The sequence below is a fragment of the Ochlerotatus camptorhynchus genome, unplaced genomic scaffold (assembly GCF_037179485.1).
Source record: "Ochlerotatus camptorhynchus isolate MF236.1 unplaced genomic scaffold, CSIRO-AGI_Acam_v1.1 ptg000211l, whole genome shotgun sequence".
NCBI lineage: Eukaryota > Metazoa > Arthropoda > Insecta > Diptera > Culicidae > Ochlerotatus > Ochlerotatus camptorhynchus.
In genome coordinates, this window is record NW_027040701.1 from 1630679 (window position 1) to 1658172 (window position 27494).

At 38.2% G+C, this 27494-nt stretch overlaps 2 protein-coding genes across 5 annotated transcripts; both read left to right on the plus strand.

Annotated features, from left to right (window-relative positions):
• Window positions 1-304: 304 nt before the first annotated feature.
• On the plus strand, window positions 305-1266 carry LOC135703231 (uncharacterized). The gene is made up of 2 exons (XM_065224353.1): window positions 305-933; window positions 1005-1266. Exons 1-2 carry the CDS (start codon window positions 355-357, stop codon window positions 1209-1211), a joined length of 786 nt encoding a protein of 261 aa, XP_065080425.1. The 5' UTR covers window positions 305-354; the 3' UTR covers window positions 1212-1266.
• A 2150-nt stretch (window positions 1267-3416) lies between these two features.
• Window positions 3417-18019, plus strand: LOC135703299 (alpha-tocopherol transfer protein-like). 4 transcript variants are annotated; one of them, XM_065224478.1, is made up of 7 exons: window positions 3417-3817; window positions 13419-13734; window positions 13978-14180; window positions 15547-15697; window positions 15915-16062; window positions 16124-16280; window positions 16344-18019. In XM_065224478.1, exons 2-7 carry the CDS (start codon window positions 13626-13628, stop codon window positions 16776-16778), a joined length of 1203 nt encoding a protein of 400 aa, XP_065080550.1. In that variant the 5' UTR covers window positions 3417-3817; window positions 13419-13625; the 3' UTR covers window positions 16779-18019. The 4 variants fall into 4 exon arrangements, with proteins under 4 accessions (XP_065080550.1, XP_065080551.1, XP_065080552.1 ...); XM_065224479.1 differs by having other exon boundaries at window positions 3417-3654; XM_065224480.1 differs by having other exon boundaries at window positions 3417-3605.
• The last annotated feature ends 9475 nt before the right edge of the window (window positions 18020-27494 follow it).

Sequence of the window (27494 nt, forward strand, 5' to 3'; positions counted from 1 at the left end):
ATACTCGATTCGTCTGGGGTTCAAACAGTCATTGCTATACAAACTTCTGAGGAAAGCAAGTATTGTTTTGATAATGTTACACCACTTCAAAGTTCAGCATTGCATCACAAGTGTTTCTGTCTAAGGTTAATTGCATCAGATTCAAGTGTTACATGTCTCAATGCAACGAGCTTCACTTTATCGTTGTCCCTGATTACAACAAAACGCCGTCCGTAAGCGATAATAGTTTCTCTTATCAATCGAATTCCTCTTATTGATATAAATCGTCTGATTTCACCTGCATTAAAGCATATAAAACCGCCTTCTGTAGTTGCACTTACCATCAGTAGGTATTCGTCCATACACTCTCTCAAAATGAAAGCCATACTGCTTTTCGTCTGCTGTTTAGCAATCGTTGCCACGGCCTACGGAAGAACGTTCCCACGGAGTGGTCTCGCTCATCTGGATCTAATTCAGGCACGACCAAGCGATGGTCCTCATCTCTCACTAACCGAAGGGCTGTTCCAGGAATTAAAAAAGGTCCTGGCCTACATCGCCAAGGCCGGATTAGATGCTGTTCACGAGTTTAAAAAGGAGCTGGATCGCTTGATGGAAGATGTTGCCAAGAAAGCGGAAGAGTTGCTGCAGTTGGCCAACGGAAGCATCAACGATTATCTGCAGGAGGCGAAACAGAACTTGACCGCCTACGGAGATCAAGTAGCGGAATGTGTGGTTCCGGCAGTTGGTAAACTAGAGAAAATCGCAGCTATTTCTCAAGAAAACTCCAAAAAGTGCTACGACGATCTCAAAGCACGCGTCAAAATTTTGGGCGATAATGCGGCAGAACATGTGTCTTTCGAGGTGGCCAAAGTCGAGGAAATCCAACAGATTGCAGCTAATTGTGAGGCTGAGAATACCAAGTTGGTGGATAAGGTGAAATGCGTTTTGGATCATGTGAGTAGATTAGAAATTGAAATATTCCAAGGAAAGTGTAATGCTTATTGTAATCTATTAATTTCAAACAGTTTGACGAGACTACAGCTATTGTGCAGGAGATGATAAGCGATGTTGGAAAACTATTGGCTGAAACAACCCAGGAACTAGTTTCGTTGACGAATGATACCAGAGGTTGTCTACTAGATGTGGTACGAATGTCGCGAAACGAAGTGGATAAGGTTCTGAAGGAGGTGCACGAGTGCCTGCACGAGCAGAATACGGTACCATCGCTTTAAACTGATAGGCTTTCAAATATAAATATGAAATCGTCGACATTATGGCATTTTCAAAAACATTTGAATCATTTAATAAATTACATAATAAGTTTTAAAAAAATTACTTACTCCTTATATTCCTTAAACAGAAGAAAAAAACGCTGGGATGAGTTGTGGCTAACAAGCAATGGACATAATTATTTATAAAAGATAATTGATTATACGGTACACCGGGGCAAGCTGAAACAACTTTATCAAAGTTGAACTTTGAGACCCTCTGGAAAAATATTAAAATAATATATAATTTTGCGAATTTAGAAAGGCTTAACGCTTTCACTAAGAACGCTTTCAAGTCCTGATTTCAGTGTGAAATGAATGTAATTTCCCATTCGAATGCACCTCACCAATTTTGACAACGCAATTTCAAACTAAATGTGTCGTCAATTTTTGACGTTTAACTGGTTTTTAACTCGGCTACAGTCCAGTTAAGAAACGCTCAGTTAAAAAGCAGCCCAGTTAAAGTTGAAGTTCAGTTGGCGAACAAGACAAGACCAATAATTGAAATGGCATCAACTCCATTTTTTAAACAAACCTTGTAACGCCTTTTTTTCGGGAACCGAAACCTACATTCGCAAAACTAAAACACAATCGAGTATAGTAGAAGTTCCCCTACCTGTTCATTTTGTTGGTTTGCGTTGGCGGACTTCGGTTCGAGACAAAATGGCCATACTTAGTACTGCATTGCGTTTCTTCTTCTTCTTTTTCTCAATTCTTCAAATAGTGATGGTAGTGAAGAAAAAATGCATCGGTTAAAATAGATCAAGTAGGCTTTGCATTTATTTTTCGCTCTTCGTATTAAATCGTATTCACGTTGACGGCATTGGCCCTTCACACACATAGTTATATGGGATTTTCAGTGGAGCGAAGAGTAAGGAACAGTACGCTATTTTTCACACACTAAATGACAGTTGTTTTTGGAATTTTCCTTCGGTGGAGCTACAGCAACGCCGTTAACATCAATTGCAAATTTTCAATGCCAAATGGAAGATGAAAAAACATTTTCGTTGGTTGTGACTTATTTATTTGTGGTTTCTCAAACTAACTGTTGTTCTATGAATGTCGTTAAATTGGCCTCGGTTTCTGTAATACATAACTTTAATAATTAAAAAAAAAATTCAAATTCTGCAAGAAGTTGACATTCTTCTATAGTTTGAATTTCTACAGTGTTGCTTCCACTCACTTGCTATAACAAATGGATTTTCGGAATTATGAAATCATTAGATGTTATAATAAAAATTTGTACTTTTTAGATACAAGAAGAGATTGAAAATAATTTTTTTGACACATAAAATCTGTCAATTTCGCTTTCAGAGTGACACAATCAGTGATTTTATGATTCGTGTTCGTTCATTCAGAGTAAGCGCTCACGAATCATAAAATCGCTGATTGTGACTATCTGTATGTGAATTTGGCAGGTTTTATGTGTCAAACACTTGTTTTTCAACTTTTTCTCGTATCTAACATGCACAAAATATCATTATAACATCTAATGAATTCAAAATTCCGAAAAAAAAAATATAGCAAGGGAGCGGAAGCATGCCTGATTCGCTGATTCCTAATATCCACTCGTTTGACCAAACCTGAGTTCAGCCCACACCTACACAAAATAATCGCCTGTCAAGTACACAACCTGCATTACTCCCTTTCGATGCTATAATGAATTGTCACCATAAACCCCACACCACTCCGAACGTACACGGCCGATGAAATCAACTCTAAATTGAGTGGTTTTCACTCAAAACCGCAAAAACGTAGGTTACTTATACACAGAGTTAAATTTTCCACGCTTTTTCTCAAAAATCTTATCGAATAAATCGGCGAAAATTGTACTCACTCTTTTAGTATACTAATATACTGAGTGAAACCTTTCTCACTTTTCCTCATATTCAAAAAGTTTTCCAGGAAAATCGTGAAATATATTACTCAGGCTATGAGTAACCTAGGTTGAGTGAACAAAAACCCTTTTTGTTGAGTTGGTTTAATCGGCCGTTCAGTACCCTCCGCACCATAAATGCTGCTGCAGACACTGTCACAAACCACCACGCCGAGCATCCACGCGCATTACACGCGATTTTCCCGATCCCGAAAACATTTTCCTCGTCTGAGCAATGAGAGCGAATGACGGTTGCCCGCGTCGTAGTGCGGATTTGGACGTCGTTCGGTTCGGACTCGAATTTTCGCTAGCTCTCTCTCTTCCTTGGTGATCGGTTAGGCTACCGCGTGGTCACGGGGCCGATTAACGCTCTGAATTCACGGTCACAAACACTACGGAAACGGTATCCCTTTGCGAGGGTTTTAACAAAACAGGGTGAAAGGGCCGACGCCAGAACCATATGACTCAGTGAGCACGTGTTGGTGAGTGGTATGCGGTGGGTTGGCATGTTCCTGGTTGTTGTTTGCTTGTGTAAGTGTTAAATTGGCACATTTCCCTGTCGAGCTTTTCCGCTTGCACTCGAAGGTTAAACAAGTGAAAGTAGGTATTGGCTTTTGGGGAGGAACCGTGAAAATTTTCAAGTTTTATCTAAAGTTGTTGATTAGGAGTTTTTGGCCACGCAGCGTTTCGATTGGTAAGAGTTTTTCAAGTGTTGTTCAAAAGTGCTAGAATTATGTTTAATATTTTCAATCAAAAGAGCAGTGATGAAGTGTTCCCGAAAGAATCTGATGCAAAAATAGCCTTTTGGGGCAAGTCAAGTGTCATTCACATCTCGAACATTCAGCCTGGATTGTCATCAGGTTTACTGACCTCATCACTTTGCCCGAAGCAGAACAAGCTTAATGAGCATCAGTAGTAAGTGGCAGAGTAGCTATATTTTCCTGCATCACAAAAAAATCATTCACAGGAATGCGATCCTAGGAAAATTAGACAACAAGTGAACTGTTCCTTATGATGCCGCCCCTCGAACGGTGACACAATGGCGCCTGATGAAATTAATTATAAAAGTGACTTTTCATCGCAAAGGGAAAGATAAATTTTGAATTGCAACGTAAACTGAGTCGAGAAGATGAAAAAATAACAACGCCTTTCATTGGCAAGGGGGGGGGGGGGGGGGTGCGCGTGGTGCGATGCGGGTACCACTACAAACGCGTTTTATCGGTGGATGACTCTTTTGAGTATGCTTCGACGCTGAGGGCTATCTACATTTTGCGGAAATTCGTGAGGCACATATGTGAGTGAGGACAATGAATTGCACGAAAAGACCGTCTTGAACCGACAGACCAGTGTGGCGGGAGACGCTTTTGTCAAATTGTCACATGGTGTTCGAAGTATGTTGACATCTGTACTTAGTACTGGGTGGGATAGAGTTCATGAGATGTGAGATTGCATGGGCAGAGGAAAGTTGTCACTAGGTCATCGTTATTTTTCTGGGTAAATAGGGCATGGTAAATGTGTTTTAATCGAATTTATCGTGTCAGAACATGATATCGAAAAAGTGTTCTCAACCTATAGATCAAAATTGATGGAAAATTTTAAAAGGTTTTCAGGGCAGTGAGCAGCCCAGTAGAACTCAAAAGTGACATGCAGATTATACAAAAGGAGTTCATAAGTCCTTCATGTCAATACAATCGATATCGGGACTTTCATATTCCTTAGAACAGGATTATTGAACCTAATTGAGCTTACTTGGAAAATGTATTTTGAACTTTCATTGTTGACAAGTCCATGGAACCAAAATACGTCCAGTGAATCTCGTGTAATGGGTATATATATTTGAGATACCAAGGATATCAACACAGCAATCAAAATGTAATATCGATCAACTTCATTCTTGCTGATGTATGAAATATTGATGTAAGGGGCTGTTCATAAACTACGTAGAGACTGGGTTCCCCAGTGGAAATTATCCACGGCCCATACAAATTAAAAAAAATGTGTATGGACAATTGTCTACGCAGGGGGAGGGGGGTTAAGAATCCCAAAAATCTTTCTACGTAGTTAATGAACAGCCCCTAATAGCATAAAATAGATACAATATTACATCCATGAATGTCAATTTGATCACGATTTCTGTGTACATCGCATAATTTAATATTATACAACCGATGATGGAATACCCTTTTTCTTCTTCTTCTTCTTATTCGCATTTCAAGCTTATTGCTTAGCGCATACTAGCTAAAATACGTAGACATTTTAGGGGGGGGGGGACGTTTGACAATTATCCACGGCCCATACAAATTTTAAAATTTTTGTATGAACAATTGTCTACGCAGGGGGAGGGGGAGTCAAGAATCCCACAAAACTGTCTACGAACCAACCAGTCAATACCAACGCATGAATTTGTATATTGTGTGGCAAGCAAAATAATACTCTATACCCAGGGAAGTCGAGAAAATTTCCAACCCGAAAGATTCCCTCGACCGGACCGGTAATCGAACCCGCCGCCTCCGGCTTGGTAATACCGTGCCTTTACTGACTAGGTTATGAGGCCCCTAAGATAAGATGAAATACCCTATGTGCATCAATTTAGGTCTAATATTCAAAAACTTGTTTTGCTGTGAAGTACACATTTAAAGGATTAAAATGCTAAGTAGAACTTAGATTGAGAGGAGCTCAGCTCAGTAAACCAAGTGAATGCCAAATATGGACAATACGATTTCATGAGCAATGTTTCAGGACCAATTTGGAAAACCTCGATGGTAATTCTTCTTCTTTTTCTTCTTCTTAGCTATCACCTCTCAAGTGGAATGGTGTACCGTAAAACGGGGTATATTTGGTAATGCGGATAACTTTGACAGTAGAATATAATCATTAAATTACTCGGCACTATTCCTGAATTGATATCGTTTAATGTTTTTATATAGTATGTTTTACATATTTTCCAAATATCTGAAAAAAAAACAATTTTCTTGTTTTTCGCCTGTTTGAAAGGGCAATCAAATAATCACTTATGAAATGTATTTCCGATATAATCATGGAAAATTCAATGTTGTCTTCTTATTGCTTATGATGTTTTCTGATTACATACTTATTCAAAGTTTCATATTTCTTGAACTGAATTGTTTGAGTTTCATGCATGTTTTTCTACATTCATCGAGCATTATCAAAGTAACCGTAAATCAAAATAATGATGTCCAGTTTCAGTTAAACATATTACTAAAAAAATGACTCTAGGGTAATAAGTACTTGTTAAAAAAATGAAAAAAGTAAGAGGTTGTATCCAAGACACGACAGTAGTTTTAACCAGTGTTGGCAAAATCATCAATCAAATGATATTTTTCCGCACTAATACGCTCTCAATATCACGCGTGATATTGGATTTTACAAGCTCCTTTGATATTGCGAGACTATTCACAACGTGCAAAAATCAAGCTGAGAGTTGACTCGACACAAAAATGATTCCGTTGCACATCGTTTTCTTAGAAAGAGAAAGTATAATTTGCTATCTCTTTTTACTCTTCCCGATGGCAGACACGAAGTACATAACTGCTGCCAGCCGTGTTTAGGTTGCGTTAGGGTGTAAAGCAAAATCATGAAACTCAATCTCACCACAGTTTGTTGAGATTTGCAGCTGGTGAGTTTTGTTAGCTTGATTTTCCGAGCTGCGATATCACAGCGTGCAAAATCAACCACAGATGTTTGCTTGTTGATTTTTGTCTACGAAAATCAAACGTGAACTTGGGCATTGGTGAGATTTGAGTTTTTGATATTTTCCCAACACTGGGGGTGATTATAACCCAACAAACAATTTTAGCTGCAGATTAGCTTATACAGCCAAAATTTGCCTTCTTCTTCTTCTTCTTCGCATTTCAAGCTTATTGCATATCGCATATTAGCTTATTGCGTGCTCTCAACTTAGTGTTCTAGATGCACTTCCATAGTTATTAATTGAGAGCTTTCGATGCCTGTACCATTTTTGCATTGGTATAATTGTGTGGCAAGTCCAATCATACTTCTATGCCCAGGGAAGTCGAGAAATTTTCCAACCCGAAAAATTCCTAGACCGGACCGGGAATTGAACCCAGCCACCTCCAGCATGGTCTTGCTTTGTAGCTGCGCCTTTACCGACTGAGCTAAGGGCTGCCTTACGCAGCTAATTTTTGCCTGTATAAGCTAAGCTGCAGCTAAAATTGTTTGTTGGGAAGCCGATCGTCATCATATTCATCTTTGAGTGTGGGAATGGGTTTGGGGTGCGTCTTTAGGACCATGGCAACGTTCCAGAATGGTCTGGAGTGGTCGTTCAGATTCTGGACGAGTCGCCCGAAACTTTCGTTCCGAAGTGAAACCATTCTAGAAGCAATCTTCTTGTTTAGATAGGCCATTTCCCGTTTCCTCGCTAGATCTCCGGTTCTTTGGAACTGGCGTCTACGAATATTTTGCAGGCGAATCAAGAGTTGGATGTGGGAATCAATAGCAATAAACTTACCACGCCTCGTCAGCCACAGTTATGACTTGGTGGATACCCCTAAAGCGCAGTCGATGTACTCCACGATGTCAAGCGGCACGCGTCCAAACTGGGCACAGTTTACGCGGTGGTAGTCCTTTCGCAGACTTGGAGCAGGGGTCACGTTGCAGCCCAGTTCAGGTGGTCGGAGTTGAGTTCGTTTAAGGACAAGCCGGTATTTGTCAGGAACAGCGTCGACGGGTTATCCATTGGCTCGTTCGAGAACCGAAGAGAGTACAGCCCATGGTGCGAGCGGTCGAACAGCAGACGACCGTTCTGGTTCTGCTGGTAGTTCCGCCAGGCCTCATGGCGAGCGTTCATATCTTCTCCAACAACGAAGCGGTAACCGGTACGGGTGATAGTGGACAAATCCGTCTTGAATTTAGCTGCTAGTTCACTGCTGGTGGCACACTGTCTAGGGCAGTAGACGGCGATGAACTGGACGTATCGGGTCAACGACTCCACCTCCACACCGCACCTCGATGATAGAGGTGCGGGTATGGGACAAACTGTAGTATTTGATTCCTTTCTTGACGACGACTTCAACACCACCATGGTCCGATCAAGCCGAATAATGTTGTGGTCAGGCAACCAGAAGCTGTCGCCGGAGCAAGCATTCCAGGTGACGATAGTAAGCGGTTTAGACACCATACTGGATGATGAACTTACCGATGACTTGAATCTTCTCGGCACTTACGTAGAGCACCAGCCAGTTGACGAAAATTTCCAACAGTTCATCCGCTGAGATGATCGGTGTTGTTGTTTTGCGCTGTTGGCTGTCTCCAAAACCCAGGGGGATATCTTTGTCCAGAAGAATCACCGGAAGCTTCTTGAGGGGAAGGAGCTTCACCCGCGAATTTGCTTGCCTTTGCTGAGGAGCCCGAAGAGGCGGGAAACCCTCCGTCCTGAATGACGGGGTTTTGTCCTTCTTGCGTCCTGGTTGATTGTTGGATGCGTTTGTAGTCTTCGCGTTTGGAGCACTGTCGGTCGGTACCTTGATGAGCACCACCACAGTTGGCGCATTTTAACGCCACGGCTCCATCCACAAGGCAGTCAGAAGTGGCGTGTTCTTGAGCGCAGTTGCTGCAGCGTGGCCGCCACGGTATTGCTCGCACCGTACTATGATGGAATAGATCGACCAGATGGCTTGCAGCGCATTGAGTGCCACCGTCCCTTTCTGGAAGTGCACCAGCAAAAGACAATCCGGGTACGGTTTTCGTCTCTCCTCGTCATCCGGAAGACAGCGATTGGGGCCAGCTTGTATCGGTCCTTAATTTCGGCTTCGATCATCTTGGGGTCGAAGTTTGGTAGGCCCCTGATGACTTGAAGGGCTTCTCCGCTTTTGTACGGAGCATCACCTTGGTGCTAAGTTTGAACTCGGCTGCGACGCCCAGCGATGCGAAATCGCCAATCAGCGTGTTGAGTGGCACATTCTTCATCACCAGTGGGGGAAGCTTCACTTTTGCCACACTTGGGCCGACAGAGTTCTCATTTTCAACGGCGTTCGCCGGTGACATCATCGCGTCTACTCGCACCATCGAACAGGCGATGTTTCTTCCTCTTCTTGTTTTGCTTCATTACCAACATCGGTTGGAAGAGTAGTGGATCTCACCAGACTTGCTTCCACTCACTTGCTATAAAAACATGATTTTCTGAATTTTGAAATCATTAGATGTTATAATTATATTTTGTACTTGTTAAATACAAGAAGAGGGTGAAAGGCAAGTGTTTGACACATGAAACCTGTCAAATTTTCATTCAGATAGTCACAATCAGCGATTTTACGACTTGCGAGCGCTCACTCTGAGTGAACGCTTACGAATCATAAGATCGCTGATTGTAACACTCTGGTAGCGAAATTGACAGGTTTTATGAGTCAAACACTTGCCTGTCAACTTCTTCTTGTATCTAACAAGTACAAAATATCATTATAACATCTAATGATTTCAAAATTCAGCTGAACTAGCCAACGGCTAAAAATCTCTCTAATAAAGTAAAAAAAAAAGGAAATCATTTTTTTATAGCAAGTAAGTGGAAGCAACCCTGGATCTCACCACTGTTATTATTCTCCGCTTTCTCTATTAGACTGCTCCGGAAGCGCTGCCTTTCCGTCAGGTAATGGCTGGGACTTTTTGATAAAAAAAATGCACTATTTATGCAAAAATTAAAAACCATTTTTCTCAAAAACGATTTTCAGTATTTTTTTACTTTTTGATCCGTTTTTAAGGGACAACCAATTTAATCTATTACTCTATAGGTCAAGATGGAGATGGATACAAAAAGCTTGCTTTAAAAAAAAACATAAGTGTTTGGAAACATAATATTTATCCATGTTGAATAAATTTGGTCCAATTTTTTTTCTCGGTTTGATATAATGAAAGTACATCAAATTTACAAAAAAACAGCACTGACATAAAATTTTGCTAAGTCGCACCGTTTTCGAGTCGTAGTGGTTTGAATCTTGAATTGTTTAACGTGTTGGTAATATTTGGCCGTTTTCTAATGTATTTCACGATTCAACAGTGCAGACAATATTTATTTCCAGAAGATTAGATATTTGTCAATAAAAATGCTATTGGCGGCTCATTGAAATGACCAGAATCCTCCCCCACCGTTATCGATCCTTAAATATTAGAAGTCACTGAAAACTGAACTGTAACAATGAACGGCCACTCCCAGTCAGTCATTCGGTTTATTCTGCGTTGCGCACAGGTAATCATGACAGATTTTTACGCAGTAGGCCTCTTTTCTTTTATTTGTGTTGATCTTTCAAAAATCAAAACGTCATGATAACCTGATATTTGTCAATGATGTTAATATGTACACGTGGTGCATTGAAGAATTCATGGATTCGGATCAATCACATATTACACAGATAAAAATTCTGAATTTTAATAGCGATGTAAACATTCATTCACGTCAACTTGTATTTCATTTCACGCAACCGAGCAACTTGTAAACAATGTTTTTTACAACAATTGGCTTTTGTATACAATATTTGCTATATTGCATGAAATGTCTCAGAACTTTACATGATATATAATGTAAACTTATATGATATGTGACGCTCCATTTATGTGCATCATACTGAATAGAAATTTACACTACTTTTTCGAGCTGTGTAGAAACCAGTGTTGGAAAAATATCAAAAAATCAAATCTCACCAATGCCCAAGATCACGCTTGATTTTCGTAGGCAAAAATCAACAAGCAAATAACCGCGGTTGATATTGCAAGCTGTGATATCGCAGCTCGGAATATCAAGCTAACAACACTCACCAGCTGCAAATCTCAACAAACTATGGTGAAATTAAGGTTCATGATTTTTGCTTTACACCCAAACGCTACCAAAACTTCCATAACGGCGGACAGCAGTCACTACGTGTCTGCCATCGGTGAACAATAAAAAGAGATACACAGATAAAAATACTGAATTTTAGAAGTGATGTAAACATTCAATCACGTAGACTTGTATTTCATTTCACGCAACCGAGCAACTTGCAAACAATGTTGTTTACAAATATGGGCTTTTGTATACAATATTTGCTACATTGCATGAAATGTGTCAGAAATTTACATGATATATAATGTAAACGTATATGATATGTGACGCTCCATTTATGTGCATCATATTGAACAGAAATTTACACTAATTTTTGGAACTGTGTAGCAAACAATACTTTCTCTTTCTAATAAATCGATGTGCAACGGAATCATTTTTGTGTCGAGTCAACTCTCAGCTTGATTTTTGCACGTTGTGAATAGTCTCGCAATATCAAAGGAGCTTGTAAAATCAATATCAAGCATGATATTTTGTTCCAATATCACGAGTGATAGTGAGAGCGTATGAGAGCGGTATAATATAATTTAATTGATGATTTTGCCAACACTGTTAGAAACCATTGATATGCAGTCAGCTAGAGCCATCCGTTAAGTAGAAATCGACCGCTACGGTAAAAAAACAATATACGGGCAATTGTGCGTTTACAAATCTGGAATAATCTCTATTCAATCTACATAACCGACTGTGCAAAAACAAATATCGAGTGACAGTTTGTTTATTTTAAGGGGAGGTTTACTTGGATTTGGCTGAAAAACAGTTGAACTTTGGAATTTTTTTTCAGGAGAATGAAAAGACATACGAACTTCCGGTTTCGATAATTATATTTGTCCACTATTCCTGAATACTTGGAAATTTTTTGAAGGTAAAAAACAAAATGGTGACTCAAAATGGCGGCTCGCGTGGAGGAGTGTCAGTCAGGTTTTGCTGCAGAACTTCGAGTGTACACCCTCTGGTGGTGAACTGAAATGAAATTTTTTTATTGTGGTTAAAGTTGATAATATTCCCTATGGCTTATACCTAACTAGAACGAAATCCGACAAAAATTGACCAAATTATGGACATTTGAAAATTTAGTGCTTTTTTTACCCCTTTTTTTCTCACTTTGACCTTGCTTAAAAAATAGTAACTAACAAATTTTTTTTTCATTTTAGGTATAAGCCATACAAAAAATAGTATCCTTCAAAGCGCAATTTTCCGATTGTAAATCGGATCATTTGTTCAAGCCCTATGCTCTAAGTTGTTATAAAAAATATGGTTTCGAGAAAAACGCGTTTAAAGTTTTTGTTGCGTCCCTCAGAGCGCATGACAAAGGTTCACTCAATTTTTTTGAAAAAATCCAAGTAAACCTCCCCTTAATCTTGATTTTTCTCACTTTTCCCATTCGATGGATTCGCTTTCGCATTTTTCATTTCTATCGCTCCTGCGATTAATCGCCGCTCACTTATTCCAAGCTTCTGTTCATTTGCGGTAGCCGGTAGGTATGTTCCTACGTAGATTTGTCTCGCTGCAATGTTTTTGAAAACATTCTCAAACTCAGTTGGTGTGAGCTATTTCTAGCAGTCAGTGCGATCCTCGTGAGGGGCACGCTCGTGCTGCATCAAAACATCAGTGTGATGTGATGATTTACAATCAGAGAACAGCGAGTTCATTAATTTAGTCGGTACTTTGGCAGCCAATTGATTTCCTGGAGAAATTCTGCACATTTGTTATTCTGGGACTAAATTGACTTTCCACGCACACACCAATAATCGATTTAGCATTGCTTCACAGCGGACTCATAATTGCAGCATGCCACGCTCATTTTCCCATAAAATACATTCAGATTGCATATCAAACGAATTAGTTGTGACGACGGCTATAGAGAGAGAGAGAAGGGCGTGTAAACATCGCGTGTCGGTAGCATAAATCACCTGTTTCTTCATCACTAAGCTGAAACTAGTGGTGGCAAAGGCAGGGTGCATATGTGCGACTATAGATTCAAAAGCAGTATACATACATTTACATATAAGCAATGAGCCAGTTAACCGTAAAACCCCATCATCATGTGGCGTCGGTTTGGAAATAGACAAAGTGGCGCCAAAGAGTTTTGCGTTTCCACGAAGTCTGGCAGGTCGGAAGTATTTATTTAGCGGTACAAGTTGGCCGAAAAGGGGTTCAAATTTGTAATAGAACAGCGGTTCTTGGGAGAGAAATGATCTTGCTAGGATGAGGCGTGGCAAAATCGGAGATTGATGAATTTATTGGAGGTCGTTGGGTGGAATGAGATTCGATCAGTGTGCGAGTCGAAAATAAACATTCTAATGAACATAAAAAGCGGAGCTAAGTAGACATTACCTCTTTTGAAACGCTTTTAGCATGGGGAGCTGAGAAAGATGATTTCAAGGACGAGAACTTATTCATTTTCACGATGAATTTAATTGTTGTTTTTTCTTAATTTCTTTTTCAGACTAAAAACTCCTAATCATAGGCCTTAGCATCATGGAATATACTTACCTGATTAATCAAGTAACTAAATAGTCAATTCAACGTCGTAGCAACGATTTAGGGTAAGCACCACGTCAACCGATCACCACTGAATAGCATAGATAAATTGCTAGTTTTCCAGTAGTTTCTAAGAACAAACACCAATTACCAAATAGAGACAACACCAAACATGTCGAGCACTGGCAGCACTCCCATCAACAGCCCGCGGAAAATCTTCGGGAAAACCGCCACCTCCGACAAGAATGCCATGCTGGAGTACGAAATGAACAAGAATCTAGGTCAGTATGCAATCAACCCTTGGTGCGGTCATCCTCTTCACCTCCTTTTGGCAATTAGAGCAAAATGAGAGCACTCTAGTCAACTCTTCTATTATTGTTGCAACCATCCCCATTGTTGTATTGGTTGGGCGGTTTGGCGTGATGGCATTGGGCCAATTCCTGGTTTAAATTTTCCCGATTCTGATGCTGTGTATGTGTTCTTCTTTCCTTCTGCTACTTATTATCCGCATGGGTGCGCACCAGATAGCAAATTTCGTGAGAAAGCTGAAAAGGAACTGGGTGAAACGGGAGGCGACCTGACGTACACCAAGATACGTCAGCTGCGGCAACAGTTGAATATCTATGCCGAGCACCATCAACGAGGCCTGGGAGGCCGTCGGGATGATTCGTTCCTGTTGCGGTTTTTGCGCGCGAAGAAATTTGATGTGGACAAGGCGTTTAAGATGGTGAGTTTAAATTTTTGAATGGATGAATAGTTGGTGTACAAGTCAATTACACAGATAAACATTCTGAATTTTAATAGTGATGTAAACATTCATTCACGTAAACGTGTATTTCATTTCACGCAACCGAGCAACTTGTAAACAATGTTGTTTACAACAATCGGCTTTTGTATACATTATTTGCTACATTGCATGAAATGTCTCAGAACTTTACATGATATATAATGTAAACTTATATGTCATGTGACGCTCCATTTATGTGCATCATACTGAACAGAAATTTACACTACTTTTTCGAACTGTGAGATTCCTTCAATCATAGGGCGTTATTCCGAGAGTCGAAGTGACTGTTGTCACTAGTGAAGTGAGACTTTCATTTGATTTGCCCAGAGAGTCACGTCATCACGAGGTGACCTTTTTCACTTCACTTGTGACAAAAGTCACTTCGACTCTCGCACAGTTCGAAAAAGCAGTGTAAATTTCTGTTCAATACATATAATGCAACTAAATGGAGCGTCACATATCATATAGGTTTACATTATCACACTAAAAAAATCTGAACACATTTACACTACTTTTTTTTAGCTGTGTATATCATGTACAGTTCTGACAATGTTGCAAATATTGTATACAAAAGCCCATCTTTGTAAACAACATTGTTTACAAGTTGCTCGGTTGCGTGAGATGATATACAAGTTTACGCGAATGAATGTATACATAACAATTAAAATTCAGATTTTTTATCTGTGTGGAATAACCCCCACACACTCAAATCGGCGTCGGTGGTGTAGTGGTAAGCGTGATAACCTCTCACCCCAGCAGGCCTGGGTTCAATCACAGTCGACGCCGTTGGGATGTCCTGAGGCACATCTCTGATCACGCCTTCCTTCCGAAGGGAAGTAAAGCCGTTGGTCCCCGCACAGCTCGAAAAAGTAGTGTAAATTTCTGTTCAGTATGATGCACATAAATGGAGCGTCACATATCATATAAGTTTACATTATATATCATGTAAAGTTCTGAGACATTTCATGCAATATAGACAATATTGTATACAAAAGCCCATTGTTGTAAACAACATTGTTTACAAGTTGCTCGGTTGCGTGAAATGAAATACAAGTTTACGTGAATGAATGTTTACATCACTATTAAAATTCAGAATTTTTATCTGTGCGGTTCATGAGTTGATGGGTCGATAGGTAGGGTCCAGGTGTGAAAGCTGCCTCCCTGGCATGGGTAACTTGGTGCTCAGCACGGACAACAAGATCGACGGAAAACAAACCAAAAGGAAAAAAAAAAACAAATCATACACTTGCTTGAATCTGTGTTTCAAAGTTAAAAGAGTTTCCCAACTCCTGATTCCATTTCGCAGATGCAAAAGTATTACAAAATGAAGGACGAGTACCCGGAAATCTTCAAGGTGTCCCCCCCATCCGAGATGAAGTTCATGCTCGAGATGCAGTGCCAGTGTATGCTGCCAAAGCAGGACGACAACGGACGGCAGATTTATTTATTTAGAGTTGGTAAGCTTATTATCACCCGCTGTCTGGTGCTTCTCCCATCCTCTCCATCAATAATCACATAATAAATGACAACAACATCCGCCGCAATCACACAAAGTTGTCTCCCCTGTCGCCGTGAACTGATTGTCGCATAAAACTTTTCTCATCATAAAACTTTCGCTTGTTCATCCAACCTACCTACTTCATGTATGTGTGTTTATTTTTTAACCACTTCCAGAGAAATGTGATCCATACAAAATTCCAGTAGACTACGTATTCCGAAGCAATGTGCTCGCGCTGGAGGATGCGGTTCGGAATCCGGAGACGCAAATCGGCGGTCTGGTGGTGCTGCTCGACATGGCCGGGTTGGGATTTGCTCATGCTAGGTAAATATGTTTTTGGTAAACCACTTCACTAATAACAGTTGTTCTGATTCTTTTGCGTTAGGTATTTATCTCCCCATTTGGCTCGGAAGACGGTGCAAGTCGTTCAGGAGGCTTTCCCCATGCGCTTCAAAGCGTTCCACGTGCTGCACGAACCGTTCTACTTCGATGCCATTCTGGCGGTGCTGAAACCGTTCCTGAAGGATAAAATTCGACGGCGGGTAAGCGGAAAAATCCCTGTTCCTGGCTACGTGTGTCTAATGTAACGCGATGATCCATTCCAGATACACTTGCATGGACACAATCTGAACTCGTTGCACAAGTACATCTCGAAGGATGTTCTACCGGTGGAATACGGGGGCACTCAGCCACCGTTTGACAATACGGAATGGCGCACGGCCATTCTGGACAACGAGCAGTACTTTATCGATTTGGAGTCGTACAACACGGACAGTGGGTGTCAGGACAGTTTGGACAATGCCGATGCCGATAGTATTGAGAGTTTGCAGTTCGGCGATACGGAAACCGAGGACAGTGAGTTCGATGAGGACGACAGACGGGTGTTGAGTCCAAAACGCACTCCACGGTCGATGGTGAATATTGAGGAAATTTTCCTTAAGAATGAGCTCAATGGGTTCGGGACGATGGGCGGGGACGATGGGATCGAGCTGTTGGCCGATGGCGATCGTCCCGAGAAGGAGGTTGAGGATGTGAAATAAAGCGTGTCTATGTGAATGGAAAGCTTTTGTTTTTTAGTTTTCGTTTTGTTTCAAATGTTGTGGGGGAAGTGCCGGACTCTTTTTTTTTATTATCTTGTCTCATAGTTTACATTATGTTGGCTGGAGAAAGCGTTGCGTTGCAATTTTCCTTTTGTTTTCAGGGAATAGGATAGAAGAAGTATACCACGCGGTGAGCTTTGAACCATAAGCTTTGTTTTTTATGTATTGTTGGAGTGTTGACGATTTTGTTAAATGCACTCACACTTCTTAGATCCTTTTGTTATTTAATGTGTATCTTATGAGTGCACATCTTTTGCGTAAGCACTCTTGAATTGAATAATTGATATTTCAAGACTTGACTTAGGGTAGAGAACTATTTCGGTCTAATCGCCGATTTTGGGCCTATCGAGCAGATAACATCGAATAAATCCATGATTTCGGTGTTAACGAACCAATTATGCGTTTGGTACGATTAGATCAAAAGCTACCGAACGAAGTCAATAAGAACGCGTGATATGAATGTTTGCACCCATTATTCTCAAAAACAAAACAAGCGCTCCGACCGAATCAAGTTTTATCTTGATCCGGTAGGCCGAAGTGAATTTAACGGCGTTCCAACGGCGTTTCAATGCGTTAGGCTGAGCTTAGAATTCGTAGGCCGAGTTTGGTGTCAAGAAGCAGTGTTAGATTTTTAACAATATCGCAAAAATGTGTTACTCTTTATCAAACCTTACGGTACGTACGGAAAGGCAACACAATTTAGAAGGCATCTGCAGTGAAAACATTCCATTTTGTGAAGAAATTTGTGCATAGTTGACCCAACATTTTTTTCTAAGCCCCACACTCATTTTGTGGGGCTGAATTTAAGAAATAATTATTGTTATTTGTTATTTAAGGTTTGGGCTGCACGTGTGTTTAACGAAATTTACCATTTTCGTATATTGTTTATGCCATGATGTTAAGATTTGGAGATAACATGGTGACATTGTGGAAAACATTGCGTAATTTACGTTTGCCATGTAGAAAAATATAGGGAGCAAACCTGTTTTGGACCAAAAGCTGTTAATCCGGTTGGCTTTAATGCATCATAGATTCAAGTTCATTGATTTCAATAAATTTCATGCCCACAGTTTGGGGTAAACCAACCGAAAAATCGGTGCCTAAATGCAAAGAACCAAAGTCAATATATCAAGACCAATAATTCAAATGGCCTTAACTCCATTTTGTAAACAAACCTTGTAAGGCCATTTTCTCGCGAACCGAAGTTCTCCTCTACCCGTTTGTGGTTTAGGTTTGCGAATGAAGGTTTCGGTTCGCGAGAAAATGGCCTTACAAGGTTTGTTTACAAAATGAAGTTAAGGCCATTTCAATTGTTGGTCTTGATATATATTGGATTTGACAGCCGTAGCATACGCTTGCTTTAAACTTAAGGGGTCACTTGGTCAAACCAGTAATTGAACCGAAATTTCAATTATAATCCATTTTTCGTCATTTGGCAACAGTGCAGTTCCAGTTCGAAACCCGAATGATGTTAAACATATGTAATTCACGATGCCCAATACTAATACAATCATATAGGGTAAGTGTGCCAGTTTTGGGCCTAGACCTAGGGCCGATATTGGATTTGAAATGAATTTGCAGTGTTTTATTTGCGTAGATAGGGTTATATTAGGAACACTTAAGCTGACAAGTGTCCCTAATATTGGGCCAATTCATAAATTTCAAATGAAAGCATTTTTTAACAATGTATCACTAGCAATAAAAAAATATTCATTTGTATTGTCCAGATGATGCATTTTTCTACGAACTTGACGATGACTGTTAGCTCAAATGAGTGGACAAATCAGAATTGTCAATATCACCGTGTATTGTCGAGACTGGTTCCGATGCGTTAGTTCATAAGCTACAACGAAAACCTACTTACTTATGTACACCCATTGTTCTCAAAAACAATAGAAGCGCTCCTAGCGAATTCTTTTTCTCTGCCTTTATCCGTAAGATGATGAAAATCTAAAGGCGTTTCAATGCGTCAGGACGGAATTGAATCTCGTAGGACAAATCGGAAATCAAGAAGCAGTTTTAGATTTTTTACAATAGCTCAACAATTTGAGACTCTTTATCAAACCCAATGATACATATGGAAAGGTAATTTAATTTGGAAGGCATCTGTTGTAAAGTAATTCCAATTTTTGTTCATATCCGTTCTAAAAAGAGATGAATGCGTGGGTTGTGCTTAGTAGTAGGGAAATTAGATCAAAACCCCTATACACTTTGCACTTATCATGATTCATATAATTTAAATAATTTTCCCTAAAATAAGTGTGACTTTTTGCACTGAAGCTTGATTCTACTTTCCAATATTGATCTGCAATATTGTTAAAACAATTTCTGGGATCCAATTTGATGGCAAGACGTTGCAAATATAGACAAACATCCACCAAGAATTAGTTGATTTTTTTTCGAGGCTATTTGCGTTCTTTTGCAAGTGTTGTGCCGGCTCACAACTTTGTTTTCAATATGCACTTCCGCAGTTATTAATTGTCAGTTTGTAAATAATTAATTTGTAAAACAGAATTTGTATTAATTAATTTGTATATTTTGTCGCAAGCCGAGGAAAGATTTCCTCGACCGGCATCAATCGAACTCACCGCCTCCGGCTTGATAAACCCGTGCCTTTACTGGCTAGGCTAACTGAGAACCCAAGTACTTGAATACAATCTATGGAAACTGTGAGAGGAAAAGCTGCGATTATTCATGATGATTCTCTAGCATCAGAATAAATTTGAATAATAATGCTCCATTCGTAGAGATATATTTGTTTGCAAAAAATGCTGATTTTCACATCTTCCTAGAATTCGTTTGCATCAATGCAAAGTATGATATGCTAATGAACAAAGTAAACTGTTGTGCTACTAATCAAAATAATAACAAGGTATAGACGTTGTGCAGAAGATAACGAAATGCATTTAGGACGAAGGAGATAATAGTTTCAGTACAAATGGAAATGATAGAAACATGTGATTGAGAACGTAAAAATCCGGTGAGTCGGGAAAATCTCATCTCTATTGTGTTAGATGTTAAAATTGCATTCTTAGATATCTCCACCCGAAAACCGGTTAGAATAGCACGTAGATTCAATTTAGATGTTATGATTAGATGAGATTTTATCGTCTCAAAGGGTGAGGAAGAGTCGATCAAGCAAAGAAATTACGCTTAATTGAAACACATTATGTTACTGCATAAAACCCGGAAGGTATCCTTTCCTTTATATTTACATTAAGTCACATACACACCCTTATGAAGATCAAATTTTCCAACTTGATGATAGAGTTCCACATATTTAAACAATAAGCTAGGAGATTGAACTAACTAACAATCAAAGCAATCAATAACACCCATAAGCGTTCGAACGATCGTCAGTAATACTGTTCAATTATAGACCATTTGCCTCTATGTAACAAATAGTTAAACCGAATCTCACGAGCTTCAGAGCTAGCAAAATTCAAATCCAAATCCGAAAAGTATAACATAGCAGCATTCGCGAAAAAAAAATGAACCTTGTTCCAAAGTCCTGTGGTTGTACGAATTTCACCATTCAAATTGGAAATAAATGAAAATCAACCCAAATCAGGCTTTTCTTTACAGAGTGTCACCACAAATATGTTATTGAAAGAAAGGAAAAAAAAAAACTAATCTTCCAACCATCGAACTCTGAGGCAAACGAGCGATAATGGCATGTTTATCTTATCCTTGGTGGCTGGTGGTGATGGCTGGTGTATGAGAATCACCCATAACAACAACGTTGGTTTAACTGTTTTGATTGGGAGTGTTTCGGTGTCAGATCGACGCGATGGCATGGATTTGTGTGGAGGCGATTTTGGTTTTCATCATTATGTTTCGTCCGACAAAGAAAAGAGGTTGTCCTGAAACCAAGGGAAATGATATCCTAACACAACAACGCTGAAGGATCAATATTAAGTGCTTTAGTTGCTGGGAAAGTTTGCGGAAAAGCTGTTGAAGCACACAAATATTATGGTTGATTTTTTTTTTTGTACTAACAAGCAAGTGTCTTATTATCCTTTGTGGTTGGAGGAAATTGTGTCTGTGGAAATGCCACACTAGCCATTTGTTCCCTTGATTTTGTTTTCCGTCGATCTTGTTTTCCGTGCTGAGCACAAATGCTACCGAAGCCAGGGAGGCATCTCCCACACCTGGACCATACCTATCGACCCATCAACTCATAAACCGGGGACCAACGGCTTTACTTCCCTTGGAAGGCATGATCAGAGATGTTATGCCTCAGAACATCGCGGCGGCGCCGACTGTGATTGAACCCAGGCCTGCTGGGGTGAGAGGCAATCACGCATTCCACTACTCCACCGGCGACGCTAATAGCAAATTTAAAACTTCTAAAACTAACAGTTCATGATGTTGTATGATGTTTGGATCAATGTTCGTATGAACTGAAAGTCTCCTACACACTTAAAAATAACTATTTTTACACGAGACATAATCCATCTTTGACGTAAATTATGGAACGTAAACAAACATGTCATGTAAATGTCATTTCATTTGGGCCGTTTGCATGTGTCGGTCTCAGGGCATCGAAATTTACATGACTTTTTGGTAGTGTGTACTCACCAATTAATTCTACAGTCGAGCAGTTTTAAGAAGACCTCCATTCAACCAGCACAAGCACAAAATTCCTGATTTTTCAAGCATGTCGCATAAATACAACCTCTCAACGTCTAGACAGATCACATACATGTGAAGTGTAGCTGAAAGTTCGTGATTCCTGGTTCTACTATGGCGACGGTATCAATGGTGTAAGTTTTGAAAACAGCGTAAAATGTTAATAATTTAAATCTTTTTTTTGTTTATTTTAATAATAGGGGAAATGGCTCTAATGTTGGCCTATGGATCTAAGATTGGGCCCATCGCTAAAAATCTACTATTAATCAATTTTATCTAGATGAACGCGTCATTGGCACGGTACTAATGGATGTTTTTGGCCGCTATTGAAAATTAAGCCCATTTATGTATGGGCCCAAATTAGTGACATTTAGGCCGACATTACATACATTTCCCCGACATTAAAAATTTTTCATCGAATTAATTTTAATTAATGTTGTGAATCAACTACATATCCCCAGGTAACAGCAATCAAAGAAGTACCATTTCGTGGTAAATATAATTACTTTTTGTAACATTATAGACGCGTATTGTTTTCAGTAAAGGAGCGATTCAAATATCGCGTTTACTTTTTTGGAGGGAAGGGGTTCTAGAATTTGTGACACTACGTGCAATGCGCACTTCGTCGAGTGAATCGTCAATTTAAAGCAATTTTCACCATAACTTGATGAAAGATTTATTAAAATTTCCTGGAAAATACACTTTTTACTTCGTAGTATAAAATTTTATTCATAAACTGGTGTGCTTTTGAAGTTTTTGACAGCTGGTCCACGTGAGATCACAAATTACAGTTTGTTCAGTTATTTTGACTAATTATTCGGTAATGATATGATGACCATACAGTAAAAGAGATATGTTTACAAACGAACCAGTAATTTATATTACTGAAATAATTGACCACAGAAGAGAATTTAAGTTTACAGAACAGATCAGTAAAAATAGCAGGACACAGTAATTGATTTTGGAAAATACTGACCGTCAGTACCTTACATTACTGATTTCGTAATAAACATGTAAAAAAGCCGAATGTTTTGCAATTTTATAGTTTTGCCGAGAGTAGTCCGCTTAAAGAAGTACCGAACTTCGAGTATGCGATTAAATGTGCGGTCATTATCGGTGATTTTGTTGCAAAGCAATCCGATTTAACTCACGAATGGAGCGCGCGGTATAAAGAGCGGGTCCTTACAACCAGAGTCGGATCCTTGCGATAAAGGCAAGAATTACAACTGTATCAAAACCGAATACTTCAACGGTGAGCATGCATAAAGGGCGTAAAAGCAATGATCGCTTTTCTTCGTCGATTTTCTCTTTTGTTAATAACTCGCTAGAATTAATGTTTCTCAGTGCGTTTGCTGTTGCCTTTGATAGCCAATACAACCTGTTACATCTCTGCATTTAGCTGTAGCAATGCAAAGAGAAAATCGATGAAGAGAATCGATCATCGCGTATACGCCCTTATGAATTCTCACTGTCGACTTCATCATTTCCCAATAGTGATGGAGTAATACGACAGCCGCAAAACTGAGGACACGGGGTACACCACACTAGATCAAATAATTGGTCGCACTTGATTTATGTCCCGAACAGAGGATGGAAAAATCGGGTTTTTGGTCACACCCACTCCTTATTAACGATATTCAATGCATTTTACAATATTCTTGTCACGGGAGCTGTCAAATGTAGAAATATAAACAAAATAAGAAAGATATTCCTCTAGCGGTGATGTGATGTAAATTCATGTGAACAATTCCTACGGTTGTAAATAAAAAAAACAGTAATATGCTTACAACATAGTCTACTCTCCTGTTCCTGGACCTGTTTTAGATGACTTGTTGAAATTAGTAGCTAAATTTTGTTATAACGTTTGCATGTAGAGGAATTTTTGTGAACAATTTACCATCGGGGCAAGACGGACGCTGGCAATTTTTCACAAGAAAGAAATTTTAATGTGAAGCGCTGTGGAATCCTTATTTATGATTGATTTTACAAGCACTTCGAAATTTCAAAAGCACGGTGGTTCTGTGGCGGGGTTTCGGCTCGGTTGATCATGGCAGGACATAGTTGCGACATGCCCGGGTTGGCTAGTTTGTATAGGAGTCGGCCGGTTGTGCTGATTTAAGGGCCACCAATGTAGGTTTATATATAGTAGGGGAAATGCAGGTAATGTCGGCCTGAGTATCCCTAATTTGGGCCCATACATAAATTCAGCAATCGACTAAATTTTCAATAGCAACCAAAAATATCCATTAGTAACGTCCCAATAACGCGTTCATCTAGATAAAATTGATTAATAGCAGATTTGTAGCGATGGGCCCAATCTTAGATCCATAGGCCAATATTAGAGACATTTCCTTTAGATGTTATCATTTATTATATTTGTTTTAGACATGCTTGTACATTTTAGGTAATTTATTTTCATTAATGATACGATTATTTTATTACATTAGTTTATTTCTTTGGCTCAATTGTTACATATTTTTTATTGTTTGATTACAGTATTTGGTTTTTGAAGAAGCGGTCAATATTTTTCAGGTCATTATTGACGTCTCTGGAATGGGATTATATTCATGTTTATCATTGGAGGCCTGACGCTGAACATGTCATCAAATTTACTTTTAATTATTTGTAGTTATTTCCCATCAGTACGCAATGCTTTTCGAAATATGTGTATTTGTATTACATCCTTTAATATAATTTTATATTAATTTAAAACCTAAAAAAAAAAATATTATTAAAGTTGATTATTTTGTGATATTATTTTCTTCCGCTATATTATACATCTTATATCATTATATTATTTTGTATCCACCGGGATCCAGGAAGCAAATATACAGTCTTCGTGTAATGTATTGTCAAGAAATTATATTTTACTGCATTTAGTATTTCATCAATTTATTTTATTTTATGCTTTATATTATTATGTTTTCAAACAGAATTATAATTATTTATTTTTTCAGATAATCAATATTTAAAAGATCAAATTGTAATACGATTTTCATTGACATCATGCAACGTTTAAATATAAGTAGTATAACCCTCTTATTGAATTTATATTACTACAGATTTTACTAATTAAATAGTTGCTTACATCTTTACTAACAGTTAAAAAAACGCATTACATCATTAGAGATATCTTCAATTATTCTTTAATATAACCACTGAATTACAGATTAACTTAATATGTCATTTTACTTTTGTAGAGTCTTCAATATTTACAATGATAAATAACCTAGATTTTTCGGTTTTTAGATTCATTACTTCAAATTTTCATAACATCGCATGGGGCACAGTATAAATCTATGGCACATGTATAATGTTTATACATGAGTATCATTAAGGGAAGGGAAGTTGAATCACAAAAAATCTAGGTTTTTAAATTGTCATACTCTTTTATTATCATACATTGTATTTCACTACATATTTTATAAGCATTACATTTTTAACTTTTATATTTAACAAGAATAATCCATCCTTTCAGAAAAAAATCCAACCATATCTGAAACATTGGACTTATCGATATCAATTATTCATATTCATTATTATATGTTTATTTCAATATTTATAAATTTATCTAGCATTGCATTACTCATCGAAGTTAAAATTAAGCGGATGAAGCAGAGGAAGCAACAACAATGCATAACATTATATGCAAAATATTTACTATACATGTTATTTCTCATCATGCATGACATCATTTAGATTCGGTTTTCATTTTATTGTTTGTCCTGTTGGTTATATATTACACTTTTTTCAATTATTGTAGAGTATCAAGAATAATTCGAGCGTAAAATGTGAATTTGCTTAATATAACCTTGCGATTTCAGTGTTACATCCACCTGATGCTGTGAGCTGAGGAGACATAAAGCTGCATCTTATTTTATGTAAAATATTTATTATTTTTATTGCAGTATATCAGCTATTTTATCCACATAAATGTATTTTCATTATTTCATATTGTTCGGATATATTTCATTTCTCCATTACATACATATATTTACTTTATATAAATAAATACTGGGTTGAGAGGGAGCCTCAGGGTATCATTTGACCTGAAACTGGACGATGGAGTGGTATGACAACCGGAGTCTAAGAGGGAATAAACACTATCATTTTCTTTATCCTACAGATTCTATTGTGGTGGTGTGAATTCTACTCCAACAGTTTCAGGGAGATTGATGCGCCCTTTCTAACAAACCATCCTGTAGGAAGCTTAATAAGTATTGCGAATTGCGTTATTCGATTTGTTGGATCGTATCGTTGCAAAGAGATTCTTAAATTCCCGTGGATTTCGCGTAAGTGTCTCTACTTACGGGTCCGACCCTCCGTTTTTGGCCCTTCATACAGCGATATTGTGAATTCAGATCGGTAGCTCAAATTGATCTTGCTATTAAGTGGAGCTGCATACAAGACAAGATCTTTGAAGGAATGGTGGCTACCTTACATACATACATATATACGTCGAAATTTTCTAAAAAATCTAAGGAATAAAAACTGAAAATCTTTGATTTTTTATGATTTTTTTAAAATATTTTTAGAAAAATAAAAACGTTCCGGAACAAAAAATATTTTCAAGGTGGTAATATAAGAAATTTTTGTTTTCGGTGCGTTTTTATTTTTCTAAAAAATATTGGGAAAAAATATTAAAAAATCAAAGCAAATCAGTTTTTTCCTTAGATTCTAGATACATTTACATATACGAATATTTTTTCTAACTTTTCATGAAAACAAATTGGATCTTCAGCAAAACCAAAAGGTCGATGTTTTGTGGTTTTAAGAATCTTACTTTGTGCTATGTTGACTTATAAAAATGTTTTTACTCGTGAATTTGTTTTACAAAATTGGAAAAATGTGATTTTCTAAGAATTTTAATATCTTTTCCCAATATTTTTAGATAAAATAATCAAAATGTAATCCCATGAACATATATGTCCCTAAAATATCCAGCAGTACAGCTAACGATCTTGTTCTCTGACGCGCATTTTCAGACGGATTAGTAAAAAAATAATAATTTCAGACTTTGACTTCTCCGATTTGCATGAAACTTTGGATAATTGATTGTTATGCCCAATCGTTCACATTTGAGCTAAAATTCAGCCATATCGAGTCTCATAAAAAAAACCTTTAAAATTGCGTATTTGATATTTTCAGCAAATCATAGCTCTAAATACCACTTCCAATCGAAATGACGTCTGAGACAATGTTGTAGGAAAAAATAACGTGCATTCAGATAAAAATATACATGGTTATAAATTTAAGTGACCTTAGGTAAAAAAATCCATCAATGTGATAAAAACATAAATAACATAAAATAGCCCTTCTTCAAAATATTTGTTTTTAAATATTTTCTTTAAATAGCTATCATCTGTGAAAACATCAAGTTTTTGTTTTTCATTTTTTGTTAACTTTTAAGTGTCCAACTTGAAAAGAAAAAGATAGCATATTTCAAAAGCTTTTTAATGAAAATTATGCAATCAATATTGAAGAAGGTTATTTTTGTTGTTTAAGTCCTTATAAATGTTTTGTATTTTTTACCCAAAATTACTTGAACTTTTTGCCATGTATATTTTTTCCTGAATAGTAATTATTTGTCCTGCAACTATGTCTCAGACGTCATTTTGATTAGAAGAGACGTTCTCGAGTAATAATTTGTTGAAAATTTTTGAATACGTTATTTTGAAGAATTTTGCAAGATTCAATGTGGCTGAATTTTAGCTCAAATGTCAATAACCATAACAAACAATCATACAAACCGAATAATGTCGCATCGGATCGATTTGTACTTTGGCGTGGAACTGCTCTAGTGTGATTTGATGTGTCCCATTACGACTTTTGGCGCATACATGCTGTTTTCCACTTTCTCCAGGGTACCAACATCATCCGGAAGATATCCGAACATGGCCAATGTGTTCCTGAGTTCTCATAATGAAATTTACCATGAATGTTCGTCTTACCCCAGGCACCTGTCCGTTTTCTCCGCACCTAACAAATGATGAGCATTTTGGACCACTTTTAATGTTTAAAAAA